Here is a 24976-nt window from a genome sequence, read left to right on the forward strand (position 1 = left end):
TGCAGGAGTACAGGTTAGTCGAGGTCATTTGTACATATAGGTAAGGGTAAAGTGACTATGCATCGATAGTAAACAGCGAGTAGCAGCAGTGTAAAAACAAAGGGGGGGGGGGGGGGGGGGGGGGGGTGTATCAATGCAAATCATTTTCGGTTCAGATGTAGATGTGAGGATAATGTCGAAGGCATTATCCTCCACATTTCTATGGTGGGATTTTGGTGATAGGCTACTTTCAAGGTAAGTCATCCTCATAATATGAAGTAAAATGTCCAGGTTTCAAACAATTAAGGAAAAGGAAAAATATAGCAATGGTAATGATAGGCCTAACCGTCTTCTGGTAGATGGAAAGGCTTTCCCAAAAACCTTCTGTATTAAATGTTAACTCTCTATTAAATGTTGACTACAGTAGCTCCAAAGTAGCTTATGCCTACCTGTCAGAATGATATCATGATTATTTGCATCAAACCAGTAGCCATTTCCTTTGCAAACTCCATCTCATGTGCTACAGAAACACTGCAAACTAAACAACATTGCTAGGTGCCTGCACACCTTTGGGGTAAGTGTGCAGACGTCAAAAGTTATCTTCTGATGTGGTTTAAGAATTGTTATGGGCTTAGAACATAATTTGGTTTTTGGTTTTATGTTAAAAAGTATGAAGTTGAAAGTGTACGTCATAGACTTTTTCACACTGGCCACCTGTGGTTCAGAGGTTATTTTTAAACAGCAGTTCCCGTCCACTAGCGTTGGTCATTAGCTAGACATCCAGAGTTCCATTCAGAACCACGGAACACTGGGATAAGTTCTGAGTAGCATTACAGGTGGTCACCATGTCTGTGGCTGAGGAGAGAGAGAAAATGAGAATCACAATCTTGTCAGTGGGATCTCAATGAAAGACATGGTGCCAAAAATAACACTGATGTAATGCATGATGCTGTATGTGCATTTGACTCAATAACCATTCACATCTTTACAAAACAAAGTAGACAATAGAAACCATGTAGTTGATGCACCAACACTAGTCAAGATCACCAACACTAGTCCAAACACAGCCTCCATGTCACTTCACACAACAACCTTCTGAGTCCAATTACCTTAAAAAAAGCTTGTTTAGGTAGTCTCTTAAAAAATGTTAATTGATCCTAAAGGCAGAAACATATTGATTAACCTAGTTGTCAGACAAGTAGTGAGGTGGTTGATTCAGGAAACCAAGTGATGGTGTTGCCTCTGTGCGCAGGGGAGGTGCTTAACACAAGGGTCACATCTCACTTCTACATCCCATGGAGTCTGGCTTCTACCTCTGCATTGCTTGCTGTTTGGGGTTTTAGGTTGGGTTTCTGTATAGCACTTTGTGACATCTGCTGATGTAAAAAGGGCTTTATAAATACATTTGATTGATTGATTGGCATGCAATATACTGCTCTGAATTAAATGTGTAGGTGTTTGTTTGGGCTCAGCATAGTAGGTGGCCTGTGTCAGTGACAAAACCACTGATATGTTTATTTCTTTGGCACATCAGACTGAAAGAGGAAGTGTTTGATGACAGAGAGTTTGAGTGGCCAACAATAATGTTTTGTTCAAGTAGGCCAACTGATTGGTTAGATTAGCTACTAGGCAAAGCCAGGCCTTTTTACCCGCTTATACATGTTGTTTACCACCATACACACCAGTGGAGGCTGCTGAGGGGAGGACAGCTCATAATACTGCCTCTACTGATACAGACCATGCTGTTGATCCTCTATATAGATTGGAGTGGGTTCACTTCTGATCTACTGGAACTGACTTGAAAGGGAAGTGAGAGAAGAGGTTTTAAACTTATGGTGGCTTGGGGCGCGCGCGCAAGATGGCAGTCAGCGCAGATCACTTGTTTTGGTAGCTGTAGGAATTATTGGATTTCCTTACCCGATTATGACAATTGGATGATTTCTACTGGTATGTTTTTTGGGTACTCCTCTTCAGAATGTAACTGTGGGGGGAAATACTGCAATAGGTGATGAAAATGTGGTGAGCACAGTCCCCAGCTCATGGCCATTACCTTACAACCCCGGCCCTCCAGTCAAGCCCCAGGGGAATAAGATGAGAGGCCAAGAGGGTATGTCACTTCTTGAGATGCAAAACAATATTGTAATGCTTTTTGACAGCAAAGATAGATGAAAGGGCAAATGGCTTGGAGGACATGGTTAGGGGGAAAGCGATGAAAATTGAGGCCATTAAAAAATCTGTTGACTTTATCTTTGGAGAAGTGAAAACCCTCAAAAGTGACATGAAGAAAGTGGAAGTTATCTGCCAGGAAAATGAAAAGAGGGTGGATGTATGAAGAGAAAGCAAAAGGGGCATTTGTAAGATCAAGGAGATGGTTGAAGGAACGTGAAAAAATACAAAATACTTTTACAATTTAGAAAGAAAAAATTCTGAATGTACATCTATTCATAAGCTTAATATAGATGGCAAAAAAAATGAAAACCCAAAAGATATTTCAAAATATGTTTCAGAATTCTATGGTAACCTTTATACCAGTAATGCCTGTCCTACTAGTAACATATCTGCCTTTCCAGACTCTGTCAAAGACTATGCAAATGTCATAGATGAAGACTTATTATTTCTATCAATGAAATAAAAAATGTATCAGCAAGTTTAAAGAGAACAAATATCCAGGGAATGATGGCATTATCGGTGAATTCTATAAATATTTTCATCAGGATATTATTTAATTTATATTTCATGTTTTTAAGGAGGCAATTGGTTTAGGGATCCTACCTGTTTCTATGACACAAGGCCTAATTTCTGTAATACCCAAACCAAACAAAGATTCTATGATGTTAGAAAGTTGGAGACCAATCACATTAATGAACAATGATGGAAAGCTACTTGCATCCATCTTGGCAGAAAGATTAAAAAAAGGTCTTGACCAAATCATTGATGATACCCAGTCTGGTTTTATGAAGGGCAGACAAATATATAATACTATTCGACTAGTATTGGACTTGATAGACTACAAATAGCACATTATGGAAGATAGCTTTATTTTATTTGTAGACTTTTACAAGGCATTTGATACAGTTGAATATTTTTTTTTTTTAGATTCTTCAATTTATTGGTTTTGCCCAATATTTTCAAAGTGTAATTAAGACACTTTACAATAATAGCAACAGCTCTGTTAAATTATCCCATGGAACTTCACAAAGATTCGACATTAGACGTGGAATTAAACAAGGATGCCCAATTTCTCCTTTCTTATTTTTATTGGTCACTTCATATAAATAAGGATAGTTTTAGGAGTATTCAGATACAAGACAAAGAGATAAAATGTTCACAATTGGCTGACGACACCTCTTTTTCTTTGAAAGATCATAATGAAGTCAGGAAAGCTTTTGAGTGTATTAATGCCTTCTCGCATGTATCAGGTTTATCTCTGAATATCAGCAAATGTGAATTATTTGCATTGAAAAGATGTAGCTTAAACTCAGTATGTAATATCCCTGTAAAAGATGTGATCACATATTTTGGTATTTAAGTTAGCAGAGATCAGAAAGAAAGGACCAACTTAAATTTCTCTCCTATTGTAGAGAAAATTGGAAAGAGATTTAACTCCAGGTTATTAAGAGATCTTTCTTTATCTGGACGTGTACTTTTATCAATCTGGAGGTCCAGATGAGTTTATACCTCCCTTGCCTTGGATGTTTCTCTGTCAGTAACTAAAATGGTTGATACTAAATTATTTCACTTCATATGGAGGAAGAAACCTCATTATTTAAGAAAAGCGGTAATATGTAGCACCCAAGGTGAGGGAGGGTTGATTGCTCTGGATTTTAAAACCTCTAATATAATATTTAATATTAAATGGATACAAAACTATTTAAGAAATAAGGATTGCATTTGGAATATCAACCATTGATTTAATATTTCAACAGATTGGTGGTCAAGAATTCTTACTCGCGCAGTGGTTAAGGGCGCTGTACTGCAGCGCAAGCTGTGCAACCAGAGACCATGGGTTATGATACCATGTATATATGGAAACTATGTCAATATGTTACTATTCTCTCTGCTAAAATGTACTGGAATGCAGCCCTATCATAGAAACTCATTAATAGAATCTACCCTGTAAAAATCTGTATTATACACAGATTTAAAATAGCTATTGATAACAAATGTGTATTTTTTGTTGTGACCCAGAAACTCTTGACCATTTATTTCGGGACTGTTCTTATGTCCGAAGATTTTGGAGTGATTTAGAAGATATAATTTTAAAAGAAATTACTATTAATCTTAATTTGAAAGACTGATATTATGTCTTATTTTGATCCAAATGATATAGGTCCTGATTTAACTTTCATTGTTAATTTGTTTATCTTTCATGGAAGATTCTTTATCCATAAAATGAAGTGGGCAGAGAACAAACCCCTCTTCACATTATTTAAGATAGAATTTAAATATTATTTTGAAGTGATCAGTAAATGTAAAAACAAAAAAGCAATACGCACCATAAAAGTATTTAACAAATTGAAAATGAATCTTGATATGTAATACCCCTGTCTGTTAGGTTTATGTACTCTTGTTTGTATATTTCTGTTTTTTTTGTTGTATGTGTTGTGTTTATAATAAAAATAAAATATATATATATATAAAATAAACTTATGGTGGCATAAAAATGTAGCTTCTCCTAACTTCCATCAGAGGGCAATGTTCCATCAGTCATACGTTTTTTAAATTGAACCTTTATTTAACTAGGCAAGTCAGTTAAGAACAAATTCTTATTTACAATGACGAACAGTGGTTTAACTGCCTTGTTCAGGGGCAGAACGACAGATTTTTAACTTGTCAGTTTGGGGATTCGATCTTGCAATCTGGCCCAACACTCTGACCACTAGGCTAACTGCCGCCCCAAAATAATATATTGATATGTCTGGTCCACAAAGTTCAGTGTGATGTGATGAAGGCCCATTGGTCTGACCTCTTGGATCTACCTCCGGAAGGTCATTTGAGGAAGACACTGGAAGTGGGATGTTTTTCACATTCATTCATATTTAATTTGGTCTTTCTCAAGAGAATCTTGCCTACCTGGTTAAATAAAGGTGAAATAAAAACTAAAATTAATAAATGAGCACTCTCGAAAAAGGGGCGTTCCATCCTTTTGGCGTAATGTCTGTGCTCACGTGGGTGTTGTTACTGACTGGGTAAAAACAATTATCTCATCTAGAAGGATAAAATCACATTTCATCTTCTCACAAATAGTTTCATATTTAATCATCTAAGTTTTACAACATTTAGATGTAAATCTGAAATACAGTTTGCATACACCTTAGCCAAATACATTTAAACTCAGTTTATCACAATTCCTGACATTTAATCCTGTAAGAATTACCTGTTTTAGGTCAGTTAGGATCACCACTTTATTTTAGGAATGTGAAATGTCAGAATAATAGTTAGAATAATTATTTATTTCATCACATTCCCAGTGGGTCAGAAGTTTACATACACTCAATTAGTGTTTGATAGCATAGCCTTTAAATTGTTTAACTTGGATCAAACGTTTCGGGCAGCCTTCCACAAGCTTCCCACAATAAGTTGGGTGAATTTTGTCCCATTCCTCCTGACAGAGCTGGTGTGACTTAGTCAGGTTTGTAGGCCTCCTTGCTCACACACGCTTTTTCAGTTCTGCCCACAAATGCTCTATGGGATTGAGGTCAGCGTTTGTGAAGGCCACTCCAGTACCTTGACTTTGTTGTCCTTAAAACCTCTTATGGATAGGGGATACGCTAGCGTCTCAACTGGCCAATTGCCAGGGGAAATGCAGAACGCGAGATTAAAATAAAATGCTATAAAATTCAAACTTTCATTAAATCACACATGTAAGATACTCAATTAAAGCTACACTCGTTGTGAATCCAGCCAACATGTCAGATTTTTAAAATGCTTTTCGGCGAAAGCATAAGAAGCTATTATCTGATAGCCTGCACCCATCTGCACCAGTAGTAAACAAAGGAGCTAGCATAGCAAGCGCTACACAAAACGCTGAAATAAAATATAAAATATGCATTACCTTTGACGAGCTTCTTTTGATGGCACTCCAATATGTCCCATAAACATCACAATTGGTCCTTTTGTTCGATTAATTCCGTCCATATATATCGAAAATGTCCATTTATAAAGCCTGTTTGATCCAGAAAAAGACAGCTTACAAAAACGCAACGTCACTACAAAATATTTCAAAGGTTGCCTATAAACTTTGCCAAAATATTTCAAACTACTTTTGTAATACAGCTTTAGGTATTTTTAAACGTTAATAATCGATCAACAGGGCAATCTGTATTCAATACAGTACAGGAACGAAAACAAACCAGCACTGCAGTTCACGTCTTGCGCAACTCACAAAAGTGTCCCCAGTTCCGAGTTGGCCGACTTCTTCATAGAACAAAGGAATAACCTCAACCATATTCCAAAGACTGTCGACATCGTGTGGAAGCGGTAGGAACTGAAAATAGGTTCCTATTAAATATCCAATGGCAAATACAATATAGTGAACAGAGAGGGAGGAAGAAAAAAATCTGAACAGTTAGTCCTCTGGGTTTTGCCTGCTACATAAGTTCTGTTATACTCACAGACATGATTCAAAATGTTTTCAACATTTTAGTGTTTTCTATCCAAATCTATGAATAATATCTATATCTTACATTCTTGGCATGAGTAGCAGGAAGTTGAAATTGGGCACGCTATTTATCTAAAAGTGAAAATTCTGCCCCCTAGCTTTAAGAGGTTTTAACAAGACATTTGTGGAGTGGTTTAAAAACTAGTTTTAACTTCTTGGATATAGGGGGAGCTATTTTAATTTTTGGATGAAAAACGTTCCCGTTTTAAACAAGATATTTTGTCACGAAAAGATGCTCGACTATGCATATAATTGACAGCTTTGGAAAGAAAACACTCTGACATTTCCAAAACGGCAAAGATATTGTCTGTGTGCCACAGAACTGATGTTACAGAAAAAAATCCAGATAAAAATCCAATCAGGAAGTGCCACATTTTTTAAAATCGCCTCATGACAATGACTCCTTATATGGCTGTGAAGGAGCTAGGAGTCAGTTTAGGTTTTCCACGTTTTCCCCAAGGTGTCTGCAGCATTGTGACGTATTTGTAGGCATATCATTGGAAGATTGACCATAAGAGACTACATCTACCAGGTGGTCGCTTGGTGTCCTCCGTCGCAATTATTGCGTAATCTCCAGCTGCAGTATTTTTCCGTTTTCTTCTGATGAGAAGGCAACTGCCACCACTGATAGATTATCGAATAGATATGTGAAAAACACCTTGAGGATTGATTCTAAACAACGTTTGCCATGTTTCTGTCGATATTATGGAGCTAATTTGGAAAATAGTTTGGCGTTGTAAGTGACTGCATTTTCCTGTGTTTTTCTTAGCCAAACGTGATGAACAAAACGGAGCTATTTCATCTACACAAATAATCTTTTTGGAAAAAATTAACATTTGCTATCTAACTAAGAGTTAGAACAACAAAGTTCTTCAAAGGTATATTATTTTATTTGAATGCTTTTCTTGTTTTTGTGAAAATGTTGCCTGCTGAATGCTAGGCTTAATGCTATGCTAGGCTATGAATACTCTTACACAAATGCTTGTGTAGCTTTGGTTGAAAACCATATTTTGAAAATCTGAGATGACAGTGTTGTTAACAAAAGGCTAAGCTTGTGTTTGAATATATTTATTTAATTTCATTTGCGATTTTCATGAATAGGAAACGTTGCGTTATGGTAATGAGCTTGAGGCTATGATTACACTCCTGGATACGGGATTGCTCGACGCTAGAGGTTAATGACTCCAACCTAAGTGTATGTAAACTTCCGACTTCAACTGTACATTGTGAAAGCTCTTAAAGTTACAATGTTTCCATTATAACGTCTTTAATGATATCACAAAACATTAAATTATCTTACATGATTGTTCTTTAAGTCCCTCCTGACCATTTCTCAAATTCTTTGTGTTAGAAATATTGTTTCATTATCCACTTTGGGATGTTGGAGTTTTGTCGGGAAGAATCACTTTGTAACAAAAGTTGTTTTCCCCTCAATACTACATAGCAAGGGAGAGAAAGTTCCTGCAATGTATTTACGACCATCATAAAACTGGCCAACTCCCCCAGAAGAGGGGGGTCTTGAAATCTTTGGTTAGCCGGCACCTTTGAGCTCCATCCAGGAGGGCAAGTCAGGACAGCTCTGCCCAGAGTACAAAATGTGATTCCACTGTCAACTTAATTCTGAACACAAATCAGATAGCCACTGTTTACACAAGAAGACATACAGAAACGTACAGGTTGTGGAGTGTAAACAGTGTAATTGATTTAACAGTCTGCTTCCATATTGTTGCTATAGGTTGCTTTAAGACTGAAGCAGCTCCTGTATTCGTTTGGCCATGATCCTAGTGTTAAGTCTCCCGAAGAAGGATTTGGTTTCAGACAGTTTGTACTTCTTCTTCCTGTCCCTTGCTCTTTTTATGGCAGATTCCGTCCCCATGCTTCTCCTCCTCATCCCCAGCCCAGGGTCCCCACGCACCCCCATTCAGGTCTGGGTCGTCCGAGGAGAAAAAAGCTGGTTGACTTGGCATACAAGACGAACTGCCACAGACAGACAGAAAACACAGCCAGAAATATACAGGGGAAGATGGGCGACACCTGGAGGGGGGTGGAGACAAGCACAAGGACAGGTGAAACAGATCAAGGTGTGACAGAGACAGGTTTGTATCAAGGCACAGATCTGGGAAAGGGTACCAAAAACATTCTGCAGCATTGAAGGTCCCCAAGAACACATTGGCCTCCATCATTCTTAAATTGACAAAGTTTGGAACCACTAAGACTTTTACTAGAGCTGGCTGCCCGACAAACTGAGCAATTGGGGGTGAAGGGCATTGGTCAGGGAGGTGACCAAGAACCCAATGGTAACTCTGACAGAGCTCTAGTGTGCCTCTGTGGAGATGGGAGAACATTCCAGAAGGAAAACCATCTCTGCAGCACTCTACCAATCAGGCCTTTATGGTAGAGTGGCCAGACGGAACCCACTCCTCAGTAAAAAGCACATGATAGCACGCTTGGAGTTTGCCAAAAGGCACCTAAAGAATCTCAGACCATGAGAAACAAGATTCTCTGGTCTGATTATACCAAGATTGAACTCTTTGGCCTGCCAAGCCTCACATCTGGAGAAAACCTGGCACCATCCCTACTGTGAAGCATGGTGGTGGCAGCACCATGCTGTGGGGATGTTTTTCAGTGGCAGGGACTGGGAGACTAGTCAGGATCAAGGCAAAGATGAAGGTAGAAAAGTACAGAGAGATCCTTGATGAAAACTTGCTCTAGAGCACTCAGGACCTCATACCGGGGTGAAGGTTCACCTTCTACCAGTACAACGACCCTAAGCACACAGACAAAACAAAGCGGGACAAGTCTCTGAATGTCCTTGAGTGGCCTAGCCAGAGCTCAACTTGAACCCGATCGAACATCTCTGGAGAGAACTGAAAATAGCTGTGCAGCAACGCTCCCCATCCAATCTGGCAGAGCTTGAGAGGATCTGCAGAAACGAATGGGAGAGACTCCCCAAATACAGGTGTGCCAATCTTGTAGCGTCATACCCAAGAAGACTCAAGGCTGTAATCGCTGTCAAAGGTGCTTCAACAAAGTACTGAGTAAAGGGTCTGAATACTTATTTAAAAGTAATATTTCAGTTTTGTAAAAAAATCATTATGTTTTTTTGTGTGTAGATTGATGAGGGGATAAAAAACAATTGAATCTATTTTAAAATAAGGCTGTAACCTACCAAAATGTGGAAAAATACAAAGGGTCTGAATACTTTCCAAAGGCACTGTAGATAATATACATCTAACTGTTTATGCATCGGCATGATAGAATGGTAGCGTTGGGTAAGTTCAAGGGGGAGGTGTGTGTCTCCTTGTTAACAACAACTGGTTAGTGATCACTGATGTTCAAGAAGTCCCGAGGTTCTGCTTGTCTGAATTAGAATATGATTAGCTGTAGACCATACTATTTACCAAGAGAGTTTTCATTTATATTTTTTGTAGCTGATTGTACTGAAATCCCCAAAGATTGGAAAGCTGCCGCGATCAACCCCCTCTTCAAAGGGGGAGACACTCTAGACCCAAACTGCTACAGACCTATATCTATCCTACCCTGCCTTTCTAAGGTCCTCGAAAGCCAAGTTAACAAACGGATCACCGACCATTTCGAATCCCACCGTACCTTCTCCACTCTGCAATCTGGTTTCCAAGCTGGTCATAGGTGCACTTCAGCCACGCTCAAGAGAGGGGAATGAGTCAGGTGTCTGGTGTCTGGCAGAGAGCCACGAGCTGGCCACGCTCGTTCACGTGAGAGCGACCTGCGTTCCATTGCAATTCCACAGACAAAGGAATTCTCCGGTTGGAACATTATTGAAGATTTATGATAAAACATCCTAAAGATTGATTCCATACTTCGTTTAACATGTTTCTACGGACTGTAACGGATCTTTTTGACATTTTGTCTGCAACTTGTGAACTCGCTTCGGGAGTTTGGTTTGTTTACCAAACGCACTAACAAAAGAAGCTATTTGGACATAAATGATGAACATTATCGAATAAAACAAACATTTATTGTGGAACTGGGATTCCTGGGAGTGCATTCTGATGAAGATCATCAAAGGTAAGTGAATATTTATAATGTTATTTCTGACTTCTGTTGACTGCACATTATGGCATATATCTTTTTGGCTTGTTCGGGCTCTGAGCGCCATACTCAGAATATTGCATGGTTTGCTTTTTCCGTAAAGCTTTTTTGAAATCTGACACAGAGATTGCATTAAGGAGAAGTGGATCTAAAATTCCATGTATAACACTTGTATCTTTGATCAACGTTTATTATGAGTATTTCTGTAAATTGATGTGGCTCTATGCAAAATCACCGGATGTTTTTGGAACTACTGAACACAACGCGCCAATGTATACTGAGATTTTTTTATATAAATATTAACTTTATCGAACAAAACATACATGTATTGTGTAACATGAAGTCCTATGAGTGTCATCTGATGAAGATCATCAAAGGTTAGTGATTAATTCTATCTCTATTTCTGATTTTTGTGACTCCTCTCTTTGGCTGGAAAAATGGCTGTGTTTTTCTGTGACTTGGCGGTGACCTAACATAATCGTTTGTAGTGCTTTTGCCTGTTTGAAATTGGACACCGTGGTGGAATAAACAAGAAGTGTATCTTTAAAATTGTGTGAAATACTTGTATGTCTGAGGAATTTTAATTTAGGGATTTCTGTTGTTTTGAATTTGGCGCCCTGCACTTTCACTGGCTGGAACGAACTGCAAAAATCACTAAAGCTGGAGACTCATATTCAGCATTAATCAGTGTTATTTAGAAGGAAATGAGGTATCTCTATAGCTATCTAGCGTTAGCATAGAGGTAGTAAGCAAGCTCTTTAACTTACCTGGTGAAGCCCTGATAATGCTCTGTCTCTGCTGGTGCTGCTGGCTTTGTGATACGTTATAACCACGTTGTTGGTAGAGACAGCACTACATTTGAAAAGCAATGTTTTTCTGAAGCTATCCTTCCATTGTTGGTAGCCATGGAAGTTCTCAAGGATGAAATGTTCCCCGCAGAATGACGAATAGATGCCCAATTCGCCCGCCTCATTTTTACAAATGTATTCTTCTTTTTACGAGGTGGTTCATTTGCGTGCCCATAGAAAGATACTCACATTTGCATATCAAGTGTTGCTACAACCTGCATCTACACAAAGCTTGGCCATCTTGATGAATAAAAATGGAATTGCGAGCTAGCTCATTACTACTGACCCGCAAATGTATTTTGTTGTTGTTGTTGTTATTTTTTACCCACAAGTACATGAAGGGTGAGCATGGATTTTATTCCCTCACCATGTGACGCTGACCGCGGAGTGTTGTGCGATTGCTTCCAAAGTTAGACCTGATTTGGAGAAAGCCTCAAACACAACTTTGAGAACAATATTACAGTATTATAAAAATATATCTAAGTGTTTGTATTTTGGGGATGTTTTCTCGGGGTGCTCTATGGTACAATTATTTGCGTTTCTGTAATTGAGAAATTGCTGCGTGGCAACAACCTTTCCCTCAACGTCAGCAAGACAAAAGAGCTTTATGGAGGGCTACAGTAAACGGCGGGCTGAGAACGGCCCCATTCATATCGACGGGGCTGTAGTGGAGCAGGTCGAGAGCTTCAAGTTTCTCTGTGTCCACATCACTAAGGATCTATCATGGTCCAAACACACCAATACAGTCGTGAAGAGGGCACGACAACGCCTCTTCCCTCTCAAGAGGTTGAAAAGATTTGGCATGGGCTCTCAGATTTTCAAAAAATTCTACAGCTGCACCATTGAGTGCATCTTGACTGGTTGCATCACCGCTTGGTATGGCAACTACTTGGCATCTGACCGGAAGGCGCTACAGATTGTAGTGTGTAGGCCAGTACATCACTGGGGCCGAGATCCCTGCCATCCAGGACCTCTATACCAGGCAGTGTCAGAGGAAGTGCCTAAAAATGGTCAAAGACTCCAGCCACCCAAGTCATATACTGTTCTCTGTGCTACCGCACGGCAAGCGGTACCGATGAACCAAGTCTGTAACCAACAGGATCCTGATCAGCTTCTGCTTCCTCCAAGTCATAAGACTGCTAAATAGCTAGTTAAATAGTTAACCAAATAACTACCCGGACTATCTACATTGACCCTTTTGGCACTAACTTTTTTGACTCATCATATGCACTGCTGCTACTGTTTATTGTCTGTCACTTTATTCCTAGTTATATGTACATATCTACCTCAATTACCTCGTACCCCTGCACATTGACTCAGTACTGGTACCCCGTGTATATAGCCATGTTATTACCTCGTACCCCTGCACATTGACTCAGTACTGGTACCCCGTGTATATAGCCATGTTATTACCTCGTACCCCTGCACATTGACTCAGTACTGGTACCCCATGTATATAGCCATGTTATTATCTCGTACCCCTGCACAATGACTCAGTACTGGTACCCCGTGTATATAGCCATGTTATTACCTCGTACCCCTGAACATTGACTCAGTACTGGTACCCCGTGTATATAGCCATGTTATTACCTCGCACCCCTGCACATTGACTCAGTACTGGTACCCTGTGTATATAGCTATGATATTACCTTGTACCCCTGCACATTGACTCAGTACTGGTACCCCGTGTATATAGCCATGTTATTACCTCGTACCCCTGCACATTGACTCGGTACTGGTACTCCGTGTATATGTAACCGGTGTGAAATGACTAGCTAGTTAGCAGGCTGCGTGCCAGTAGTGTTTCAATCGGTGACGTCACTTGCTCAGAGACCTTAAAGTAGTTGTTTCCTTTGCTCTGCAAGGGTCGTGGATTTTGTGGAGCGATGGGGAACGATGCTTCGAGGGTGGCTGTTGCGAATGTGTGCAGAGGGTCCCTGGTTCGAGCCCAGGTAGGGGCGAGGAGAGGGACGGAAGCCATACTGTTGCATTGATGCCTTTGACCCGGATTACTGGTTGCTGCGGAAAAGGAGGAGGTCAAAAGGGGGGTGAGTGTAACCGGTGTGAAACGGCTAGCTAGTTAGCAGTGGTGCGCGCTAATAGCGTTTCAATCGGTGATGTCACTTGCTCTGAGACCTTGAAGTAGCTGTTTCCCTTGCTGTGCAAGGGCCACGGCATTTGTGGAGTGATGGGTAATGGTGCTTCGAGGGTGACTGTTGTCGATGAGTGCAGATGGTTCCTGGTTCGAGCCCAGGTAGGGGCGAGGAGAGGGTCGGAAGCATTACTGTTACATATATAGCCATGTTATTACTGGGTACCCCTTGACATTGACTCGGTACTGGTAGTCCGTGTATATAGCCATGTTATTACCTCGTACCCATACACATTGACTCGGTACTGGTACCCTGTGTATATAGCCATGTTATTACCTCGTACCCCTGCACATTGACTCGGTACTTGTACCTCGTGTATATAGCCATGTTTTTACCTCGTACCCCTGCACATTGACTCGGTACTTGTACCTCGTGTATATAGCCATGTTTTTACCTCGTACCCCTGCACATTACCTCGGTACTTGTACCTTGTGTATATAGCCATGTTATTACCTCGTACCCCTGCACATTGACTCGGTACTTGTACCTCGTGTATATAGCCATGTTTTTACCTCGTACCCCTGCACATTGCCTTGGTACTTGTACCTCGTGTATATAGCCATGTTATTACCTCGTACCCCTGCACATTGACTCGGTACTTGTACCTTGTGTATATAGCCATGTTTTTACCTCGTACCCCTGCACATTGCCTTGGTACTTGTACCTCGTGTATATAGCCATGTTTTTACCTCGTACCCCTGCACATTGCCTTGGTACTTGTACCTCGTGTATATAGCCATGTTTTTACCTCGTACCCCTGCACATTGACTCGGTACTTGTACCTTGTGTATATAGCCATGTTTTTACCTCGTACCCCTGCACATTGCCTCGGTACTTGTACCTCGTGTATATAGCCATGTTATTACCTCGTACCCATACACATTGACTCGGTACTGGTACCCTGTGTATATAGCCATGTTTTTACCTCGTACCCCTGCACATTGCCTTGGTACTTGTACCTCGTGTATATAGCCATGTTTTTACCTCGTACCCCTGCACATTGCCTTGGTACTTGTACCTCGTGTATATACTGTAGCCATGTTTTTACCTCGTACCCCTGCACATTACCTCGGTACTTGTACCTCGTGTATATACTGTAGCCATGTTTCCGTTACTCATTGTATCTATTATTGTGTTTTTTATTACTTTTTTTACTTTTCTATTATTTGTCTATTTTCTTTCTTTCTGAACTGTCGGGAAGGGCCTGTAAGTAAGCATTTCACTGTTAGTGTACACCTGTTTACGAAGCATGTGATGAATACAATTTGATTTGCTGTGTGAGGGAGAACTTCATTTTAACAAAGTGTTACAGGTTCATACTGTTTGTTTTACTTGTGAAAAAGTATTCGAATGCAATTTGTTTTCATATCCTGAGAAAATTTATTAATGCCATTGCTAATTCCTGTCTGTCAAAAAAATTAGAAATTAAAGACAATACCATAGAAATATGTATTAGAAATCAATGAATGAATACAATGAAAGACCAAAGGGCTTAAGAAATTAGAAATGAGGTCCAGAATGTTTCAAAAGTAGTAGATCATGAGAAATGAGGTCCAGAATGTTTCAAAAGTAGTAGATAATGAGAAATGAGGTCCAGAATGTTTCAAAAGTAGTAGATAATGAGAAATGAGGTCCAGAATGTTTCAAAAGTAGTAGATCATGAGAAATGAGGTCCAGAATGTTTCAAAAGTAGTAGATAATGAGAAATGAGGTCCAGAATGTTTCAAAAGTAGTAGATAATGAGAAATGAGGTCCAGAATGTTTCAAAAGTAGTAGATAATGAGAAATTAGGTCCAGAATGTTTCAAAAGTAGTAGATAATGAGAAATGAGGTCCAGAATGTTTCAAAAGTAGTAGATAATGAGAAATTAGGTCCAGAATGTTTCAAAAGTAGTAGATAATGAGAAATGAGGTCCAGAATGTTTCAAAAGTAGTAGATAATGAGAAATGAGGTCCAGAATGTTTCAAAAGTAGTAGATAATGAGAAATGAGGTCCAGAATGTTTCAAAAGTAGTAGATAATGAGAAATGAGGTCCAGAATGTTTCAAAAGTAGTAGATAATGAGAAATGAGGTCCAGAATGTTTCAAAAGTAGTAGATAATGAGAAATGAGGTCCAGAATGTTTCAAAAGTAGTAGATAATGAGAAATGAGGTCCAGAATGTTTCAAAAGTAGTAGATCATGAGAAATGAGGTCCAGAATGTTTCAAAAGTAGTAGATAATGAGAAATGAGGTCCAGAATGTTTCAAAAGTAGTAGATAATGAGAAATGAGGTCCAGAATGTTTCAAAAGTAGTAGATAATGAGAAATGAGGTCCAGAATGTTTCAAAAGTAGTAGATCATGAGAAATGAGGTCCAGAATGTTTCAAAAGTAGTAGATAATGAGAAATGAGGTCCAGAATGTTTCAAAAGTAGTAGATAATGAGAAATGAGGTCCAGAATGTTTCAAAAGTAGTAGATAATGAGAAATGAGGTCCAGAATGTTTCAAAAGTAGTAGATAATGAGAAATGAGGTCCAGAATGTTTCAAAAGTAGTAGATAATGAGAAATTAGGTCCAGAATGTTTCAAAAAGTTACTTGCTTTTATTATTTTCTATGCATTCAAAATCACAAATACCTTTGGAAGTTACAGTAAGAAGGGAAGTGTCTATGCTACAGTTTCCCTGATTAAAGCCATCCCAAACTAATTTCTGTTACTGTATATCACAAGCAACATAAAAGAAAACACTTCAATACTATATACTCCTTTCAAATGTTTAACAATAACACTAGAATAGCCTTGTCTCGAGGGACTACCCTTCAAGCTAATGTCCCTCCCTCCTGCACTCTGTTCTTTTTAGCTTACTTTATTATTTCATGTCTATTGCTTCTGATATTGTTATGTAGACCAGACTGTTGTCTCTTTCCAATTATATGTGACATTTGATTGTTCATTTTTTATATTCTTCTACATAATCCTTGCTAATATGCACTGACTCCCTATTCGCCAGTATCTAATCAACTATCTGCTTGCACCTGTTGTGCCTGTTACGCAACATGAGCTGTCTTCATAATTTGTTTGTACAGCACTGATGAAGGCATGAGGTCAAACCGTATAATCCGTTTTTGTTTTCTAGCACCTTTTCGTATTCTTTTGAGCATTGATTAAATTAAGTGCATTATTTTTGCATACCTTTTCATGGTTTTGAGTGCAAGTACCTTTTGAACTCTACATACAGTGCCAGTCAAATGTTTGGACACACCCACTCATTCAAGGGTTTTTCTTAATCTTTACTGTTTTCTACATTGTAGAATAATAGTGAAGACATCAAAACTATGAAATAACTCATCTGGAATAATGTAGTAACAAAAAAATTGCTTTTCCAACAGTCTTGAAGGAATTCCAACATATGCTTAGAACGTGTTGGTTGCTTTTCCTTCACTCTGCGGTCCAACTCATCCCAAAACATCTCAAATGGGTTAAGGTCGAGTGATTGTGGAAGCCAGATCATCTGATGCAGCACCCCATCACTCTCCTTCTTGGTCAAATAGCCCTTACACAGCCTGAAGTTGTGTTGGGTCATTGTCCTGTTGAAAATCAAATGATCCCACTAAGCACAAACCAGATGGGATGGCATATTGCTGCAGAATGCTGTGGAAGCCATGCTGGTTAAGTGTGCCTTGAATTCAAAATAAATCACAAGACTGTGTCACCAGCAAAGCACCATCACACCTCCTCCTCCAACCTTCACGGTGGGAACAACACGTGCGGAGATCATCCGTTCACCTACTTTGCGTCTCACAAAGACACGGCGGTTGGAACCAAAAATCAAACATTTTGACTCATCAGACCAAAGGGCAGATTTCCACTGCTCTAGTGTTTCTTGTTCAAAGCAAGTCTCTTCTTCTTATTGGTGTACTTTTATAATGGTGTCTTTGCAGCAATTCGACCATGAAGGCCTGATTCACGCAGTCTCCTCTGAACAGTTGATGTTGAGATGTTTCTGTTACTTGAACTCTGTGAAACATTTATTTGGGATGCATTTTCTGAGACTGGTAACTCTAATGAATGTATCCTCTGCAGCAGAGCAGAACTCTGGGTCTTCCTTTCTTCCTGTGGTGGTCCTCATGAGAACTTGTTTCATCATAGAGCTTGATGGTTTTTGCAACTTCACTTTCAAAGTTCTTGAAATTTACCTCATTGACTGACCTTTATGTCTAAAAGTAATGATGGACTGTCGTTTCTCTTTGCTTATTTGAGCTGTTCTTGCCATAATATGGACTTGGTCTTTTACCAAATAGGGCTTTCTTCTGTATATCACCCTTACCTTGTCACATCACAACTGATTGGCTCAAACGCATTAAATTCTTCGATATAGGGGGCGCTCTTTTAATTTTTGGATAAAAAAACGTTCCCGTTTTAAACAAGATATTTTGTCACGAAAAGATGCTTGACTATTCATATAATTGACAGCTTTGGAAAAACACTCTGACGTTTGCAAAACTGCAAAGATATTATCTGTGAGTGCCACAGAACTGATGCTACAGGCGAAACCAAGATGAAATTTCAAACAGGAAATGCCCCAGATTTTTGAATGCGCTGTGTTCCAATGTCTCCTTATATGGCTGTGAATGCGCAAGGAATGAGCCTACACTTTCTGTCGTTTCCCCAAGGTGTCTGCAGCATTGTGACGTATTTGTAGGCATATCATTGGAAGATTGACCATAAGAGACTACATTTACCAGGTGCTCGCTTGGTGTCCTCCGTTGCAATTATGGCGTAATCTCCAGCTGCGTGCATTTTACCATTTGCTTCAGAGAAGAAACTCAACTGCCACGAATGACTTATCATCGAATAGATATGTGAAAAACACCTTGAGGATTGATTCTAAACAACGTTTGCCATGTTTCTGTCGATATTATGGAGTTAATTTGGAAAAAAGTTCAGCGTTGTAATGACTGAATTTTCTGGGTTTTTTCTTAGCCAAACGTGATGAACAAAACGGAGCGATTTCTCCTACACAAATAATATTTTGGGAAAAACTGAACATTTGCTATCTAACTGAGAGTCTCCTCATTGAAAACATCCAAAGTTCTTCAAAGGTAAATTATTTTATTTGAATGCTTTTCTTGTTTTTGTGAAAATGTTGCCTGCTGAATGCTAGGCTTAATGCTATGCTAGCTATCAATACTCTTACACAAATGCTTGTGTAGCTATGGTTGAAAAGCATATTTTGAAAATCTGAGATGACAGTGTTGTTAACAAAAGGCTAAGCTTGTGAGCCAATATATTTATTTCATTTGCGATTTTCATGAATAGTTAACGTTGCGTTATGCTAATGAGCTTGAGGCTATGGTTACGCTCCCGGATACGGGATTGCTCGACGCAAGAATTAAGAAGGGTAAAGAATCCACAAATTAACTTTTAAGAAGGGACTCCTGTTAATTGAAATGCATTCCAGGTGACTAACTCATCGCCCATCATTCTAGGAAGTAGGAGACAGATCTGGTGACGTGAGATGTGGTCTATGACATTGTGATGTTTGACTGACTACACCTCAACATTGGCTCTTCATGAAGGGAAGTGCTACAGTCTGTGTGATAACATTTCTTTCAGTGGACCCATAGAAAAGTCAGAAAACCCTGCACATTGTCACTTAGTTTGTTGTGCTTTAAACAAAAAGTAGTAGATAATTGTACAATTACTGTTTTTCAAATAACCAACAGATGATTTAATGTTGATGGATTTGGTTATAAATCTATGTACCAACTACAGTAGACTATGAAAATAAAAATGACTCCTGTTGAATGACTACTGTCACGCCCTGGTCTAAGTATTTTGTGTTTTTCTTCATGTATTGGGTCAGGCCAGGGTGTGGCATGGGGTTTTTGTATTGTGGTGTGTTTTGTCTTGGGGTGTTGGTGTGTATGTATTGGGATTGTAGCTAGTGGGGTTATCTAGCAAAGTCTATGGCTGTCTGGAGTGGTTCTCAATCAGAGGCCGGTGTTTATCGTTGTCTCTGATTGGGAACCATATTTAGGCAGCCATATTCTTTGAGTTTGTCGTGGGTGATTGTCCTTTGTGTCCTCTGTGTGAGTTTGCACCAGTTTAGGCTGTTTCGGTTTTCACATTACGTCTATTGTTTTTTTGTACAGTTCGTGTTTCTTCCTATTAAATAAACATGGATTGCAATAGCCACGCTGCATTTTGGTCCGACTATCCTTCTCACCAAGAAAACCGTAACAGACTACACATAAAATGCATTTCTCATTATTTGGATTATTAAGCAGTCACATATTTGTAGTTCAGCCAGAGAAATATGTAGAGCTTGTCAAAGTTACCATTTGTATTTGTTATTAAAATGAGGTCCAGAATGTTTTAAACGTAGTAGATAATGAGAAATGAGGTCCAGAATGTTTCAAAAATGGTAGATTCTGAAAAACAATGTCCAGGATTTTTTTTAAAGTAATAGTTCATAGAAAATGAGGTCCAGAATGTTTAAAAGTTGCTTGCTTGTATTTCTATGAATTCAAAATCACACAAATACGCTATATTAAAGCATAATAAAGTTAAGGAAAGCATTTTGTTACCTTTCACCATTTAACAAGTCTTCCCAATATCATACATTTAGGTTACTGTATGTCACAAGCAACATAAAACAAAACACTGCAATGCAATACACTGTACTATAAGCTCAGTAAAAATTCTAAATGATAATAAAAGCTTAATTAAACCTTTTAAAGAGCGAAATCAAATATTTTCAATGATTGGCAATATTAAATCATCATCATGTAATCTCACAGCCTAGTTGGTCTCCATAGCACCTCTCAGGACATTAACACCCTCATCTGTGTCCCACCATGATCCACCTGAGACTGCATACACTCTGCTTACTCAACATCAGAGAGAGAGAGAATTAAGCAGAATAAAATGAGAAACATATTAAACAAAATACCTTCAATAAAGGTACAATGGTGCATTACTGACCTTCTTTATGATGATAGGTTTCCTTCTTGTAGAAACAGTATGATCCCAGACAGACTGTCAGAAGAATGAAGACTTCAGCGAGTTGGAAATAAACAAACACACTGACTCCTGGTTCTAGGGAACAGAAGGGAGACATAATGACACTTAAATGAAGTATTCAGCTAATTTTGACAAGCTATGTGTTAGAAAAATGGTCAAAAATCAGATTTATTGACATTTCCATGTGGTCTATATTAAAGAAAATATCAAAGGGATGCAAAAGGGACTCATTTCGTAGAACGACCCTAAAGGTCATGATGACAATGACGATGAAGTCAATCATCATCATTAATATCAATATAATCATGTATCATTTTGCATGATGTGTCTGCTACAAGAAACAAAGTTACACAGAGAGTACAGGGTTGACAATGTGAGAGTAGAGTAGCTTACCTGGACAAGGTGAGATTCTCTTGCTGATAGAATCACTGCTGATGTAGTTTCTGATGGTACAGGTGAGATTTCCTGACAGGCCTTTCTTCAGAGTGATGGTGTTTGTCTCGTTATCAGAAGAGGCCCTAGTGTCTCTCTGCGTCTGTCCATCCAGAGTCCAGCTGTACTGGGGACCATCCCCCTCAGAGGAGCAGGACACCTTCATCTCTCCATGAGACAGACACTCAGAGGACAGCTGAGGACTGGACACTGGAGCTGTGGGGGAAGAAGGATATGTAACTGTAGTAAGAGGGAAAAACACATTACAACACAACACCAGCCATTCTTCTTTAAAGCCACATAAACTACTGTAGTCAACAGGAGCAGCAGATTCATTGACACATAATGACTGTATTTCAAATAACCAACAGATGATTTAATGTTGATGGATGTGGTTATGACTCTATGTACCAACTACAGTAGACTATGAAAATAAAAATGACTCCATGGTTACACATAAAATGCATTTCTCATTATTTGTATTATTAGGTAGTCACATATTTGTAGTTTAGCCAGAGCAATAGCTTGTCAAAGTTATCATTTGTAATAATTATTTGGCAAGTTAGTTATTTACCTTCGATGAACAGTTGTAGTCCTCTGATCCCTGATAATCTCCCTGCTGAATTAAATGTTTCTTGCAGGTATTCACCAGAATCATTCCTTCTTGTGTTATTTAACCTCAATGTCCCATTGTTTATAAAGAAGTGTACTCTGTCTTCAATGGGGGTGTCTTTTATTACCCATTTGTCCTTCTTCATTTTCAGTATCTCTGTTTTAGCACCGGTTGAGCCTTTCCAAAATGAGAGTGCATCATATCTCGTGGCATCAGTCACCAGCTGGAGATAGACAGTTCCTCCCAGAGCTCCATAACACTGAGATCCATCTTCTCTAGCATCACAGGAAGTTTCCAAGCCTGAAGATCAAGAAGAAAAACAGACACTGTAGTGACTATCACTGTTCTAACCCATGTCAAGTCATGTATAATTTTACAGATGATGATACAAGCGGCTAACAGTACAACCAAACCAACAGCATCAACGTGATAGGGATCATTAAGTCAGTGATCATTATCATGGGACAATGAGTAAAGAGACAACTGTCTTCTACAGTGTTCTGAATATTGTCTATCACCATCCGTAATTTCTACATGTATAGAAGACTACTGATATTATATTCTGCATAAAAGAAGAGGGAAAGCAACACATATAAAGATGTTTCTTACCATGAGACACTCCTGCTGAGATCACCAACAGTTCTAAAACAGCCTCCATGTCTCTTTACAATGCAGGGTCTCAGTTTATCAAATTAACTTTGGTACTTCAACAAAGTCTTCTATTTTCTATTCAGAGCTGCATTTCCATAATCTGGCAATGTTTTACGGCATAAACAAAAACCAATGCAAGGATAGTATGAGAGATAGCTGTTCCTGCCGCTCAGAAGAATTCACCCATTGTGTGACAAGCAAAAGAAGAGGTGTAATTTTTACCCTATTCATCGGTTCTGACATAGAAAGAGGAAGAGCCTCATCGAAGTCTCACTTCTTCATTATATTAACAGCCAGTGGTGACCCGTGATTCAGAGCAGGTGGGACACCTGTTTTGAGTTCACCTGTTTATCTAGCTTTTTTTGTTGTTGCCTGTTTTGCATGTTATTTTAGTATGTGGGTTTCTGGATTTTTGTTTTAGATTCCGTCTCTCACAGTTGAAGTGTACCTATGATAAAAAAATTACAGACCTCTCTCTACATGCTCTGTACGTAGGAAAACCTGCAAAATCGTCAGTGTATCAAATACTTGTTCTCCCCACTGTATATAACAGGAAATCTGGGTCAAAAAAAGGCAAAAAGGCGTCGTTGGTGAGGCAGGCAAACACTATCATACACGGGAGAAGTAAATCACTGGGAAAACCAGCACTCTGAAAGACAAGTGTCACAAAACAAACAATACCTCATAGTGATGGGGTGCAAGAACTGAACAACATAGTGTGTGTAAATGACATACAGGTGTGTGAACAGGTGATCAAAATTCAGGTGATTGGGATTTGGAGAGTGAGCTGCGTTCAGGGGATCTACGTGTTTGAGAGTGTGAGTTGGAAGCAAACGTTACAAAAACATATTAAATCAATAACAGAAGGACAAACTACGTCAAGTGTATACAGTTTAGTTGTTCATTTACATTTTATGAAAATATGTACAGAAATATGGGAACGTTAGATACTAATAGTTACAGTAACAAAAGAAGCAACAGAGCTTTAATACTATGTCTAAATATCAACCCTTCACAAGAATCTCTCTCATTGGTCAAGCTGTATTCCAGCATACAGTCTCCTCCCGCCCCTCAGGTCTGTCTCTCTCTGTGGTTGGTCTGGAACCCTTCAATACTACAACCTGTCCATACCCCACATCCTCTGGAACCTCCCTGTGTTTCTCCATCTTCTTTAGAATATTGATGTCAGCATATTCCAGCTCTGGACTCTCATCAGCATCTGTGGGGAGATGCGACATGAGTGTTTGGGGGGAAAAAGGTTAGGATACTGCACAGATCGTTTGTTGACATTTAACATTTGGGGGTATGTTTTTTTTGTTGAATTTTACCCAGTTTTCTCCCCAATTTCGTGGTATCCAATTGTTTTTAGTAGCTACTATCTTGTGTCATCGCTACAACTCCCGTACGGGCTCGGGAGAGACGAAGGTTGAAAGTCATGCGTCCTCCAATACACAACCCAACCAAGCCGCACTGCTTCTTAACACAGCGTGCATCTAACCCGGAAGCCAGCCACACCAATGTGTCGGAGGAAACACCGTGCACCTGGCAACCTTGGTTAGCGCGCACTGCGCCCGGACGACGCTAGGCCAATTGTGCGTCGCCCCACGGACCTCCCGGTCGCGGCCGGTTAAGACAGAGCCTGGGCGCGAACCCAGAGTCTCAGGTACAGCACCCTTAAACACTGCGCCACCCGGGAGTCCTCATTTGGGGGTATGTTAAACATCTCCAATCCAATATTACATCTAGAATTGGCTTCTTATTTCGCAACAAAGCATCCTTCACTCATGCTGCCAAACATACCCTCGTAAAACTGACCATCCTACAGATCCTCGACTTCGGCGATGTAATTTACAAAATAGCCTCCAACACTCTACTCAACAAATTGGATGCAGTCTATCACAGTGCCATCCGTTTTGTCACCAAAGCCCCATATACTACCCACCACTGCGACCTGTACGCTCTCGTCGCCAAACCCACTGGCTCCAGGTCATTTATTATCTACTATAGATAATAATAATCTACTATAGCTGGCTAATGTTGGCTAGTCAGCTAGCTTGCTAAATAGCGATTTTCGTATTTTAATTTTTTTATTTATCCGTTATTTTACCAGGTAAATTGACTGAGAACACGTTCTCATTTGCAGCAACGACCTGAGGAATAGTTACAGGGGAGAGGAGGGGGATTATTAGGCGACCGTGATGGTTTGAGGGTCAGATTGGGAATTTAGCCAGGACACCGGGGTTAACACCCATACTCTTACGATAAATTAACTTTATGACAGAAAAATGTGCATAACCATTTGTCTTTACATTAACTAGCATAATCCTCTCAACTGTACATTTGTTTTGCATGATTCCTTATGACGTTAACATGACTTACATTTGCTTCCATCGTAGTATTCTTGTCAGCCATCTTTGCTGAAGAAAGTCACCAGCGTTCGGTCCCATCGCGTCAAATTCATCATGGGAAACACTCGATATGACTTTGCATAATGTTGGAAAAAATGTACAATACCCAGTCAGTGCATCCGCAGTGGCAGCACTACAATTCCCATCATGCACACG

The 24976-nt window shown here is 39.5% G+C and overlaps 1 protein-coding gene across 5 annotated transcripts; it reads right to left on the minus strand.

The window, feature by feature from the left end:
- Positions 1-119: 119 nt before the first annotated feature.
- Positions 120-24958, minus strand: LOC110504836 (hepatocyte cell adhesion molecule). Of its 5 annotated transcripts, none has more exons than XM_021583680.2 (6): positions 24792-24958; positions 22371-23631; positions 21723-22061; positions 21110-21364; positions 20678-20791; positions 120-834 (listed from the first exon to the last, which is right to left on the minus strand). In XM_021583680.2, exons 2-6 carry the CDS (start codon positions 22417-22419, stop codon positions 752-754), a joined length of 840 nt encoding a protein of 279 aa, XP_021439355.2. In that variant the 5' UTR covers positions 22420-23631; positions 24792-24958; the 3' UTR covers positions 120-751. The 5 variants fall into 5 exon arrangements, with proteins under 5 accessions (XP_021439355.2, XP_021439356.2, XP_021439354.2 ...); XM_021583681.2 differs by lacking the exon at positions 120-834 and adding an exon at positions 19768-20579; XM_021583679.2 differs by lacking the exon at positions 120-834 and adding an exon at positions 19768-20583.
- Positions 24959-24976: the final 18 nt, after the last annotated feature.

Source organism: Oncorhynchus mykiss, chromosome 31 (assembly GCF_013265735.2).
Source record: "Oncorhynchus mykiss isolate Arlee chromosome 31, USDA_OmykA_1.1, whole genome shotgun sequence".
NCBI lineage: Eukaryota > Metazoa > Chordata > Actinopteri > Salmoniformes > Salmonidae > Oncorhynchus > Oncorhynchus mykiss.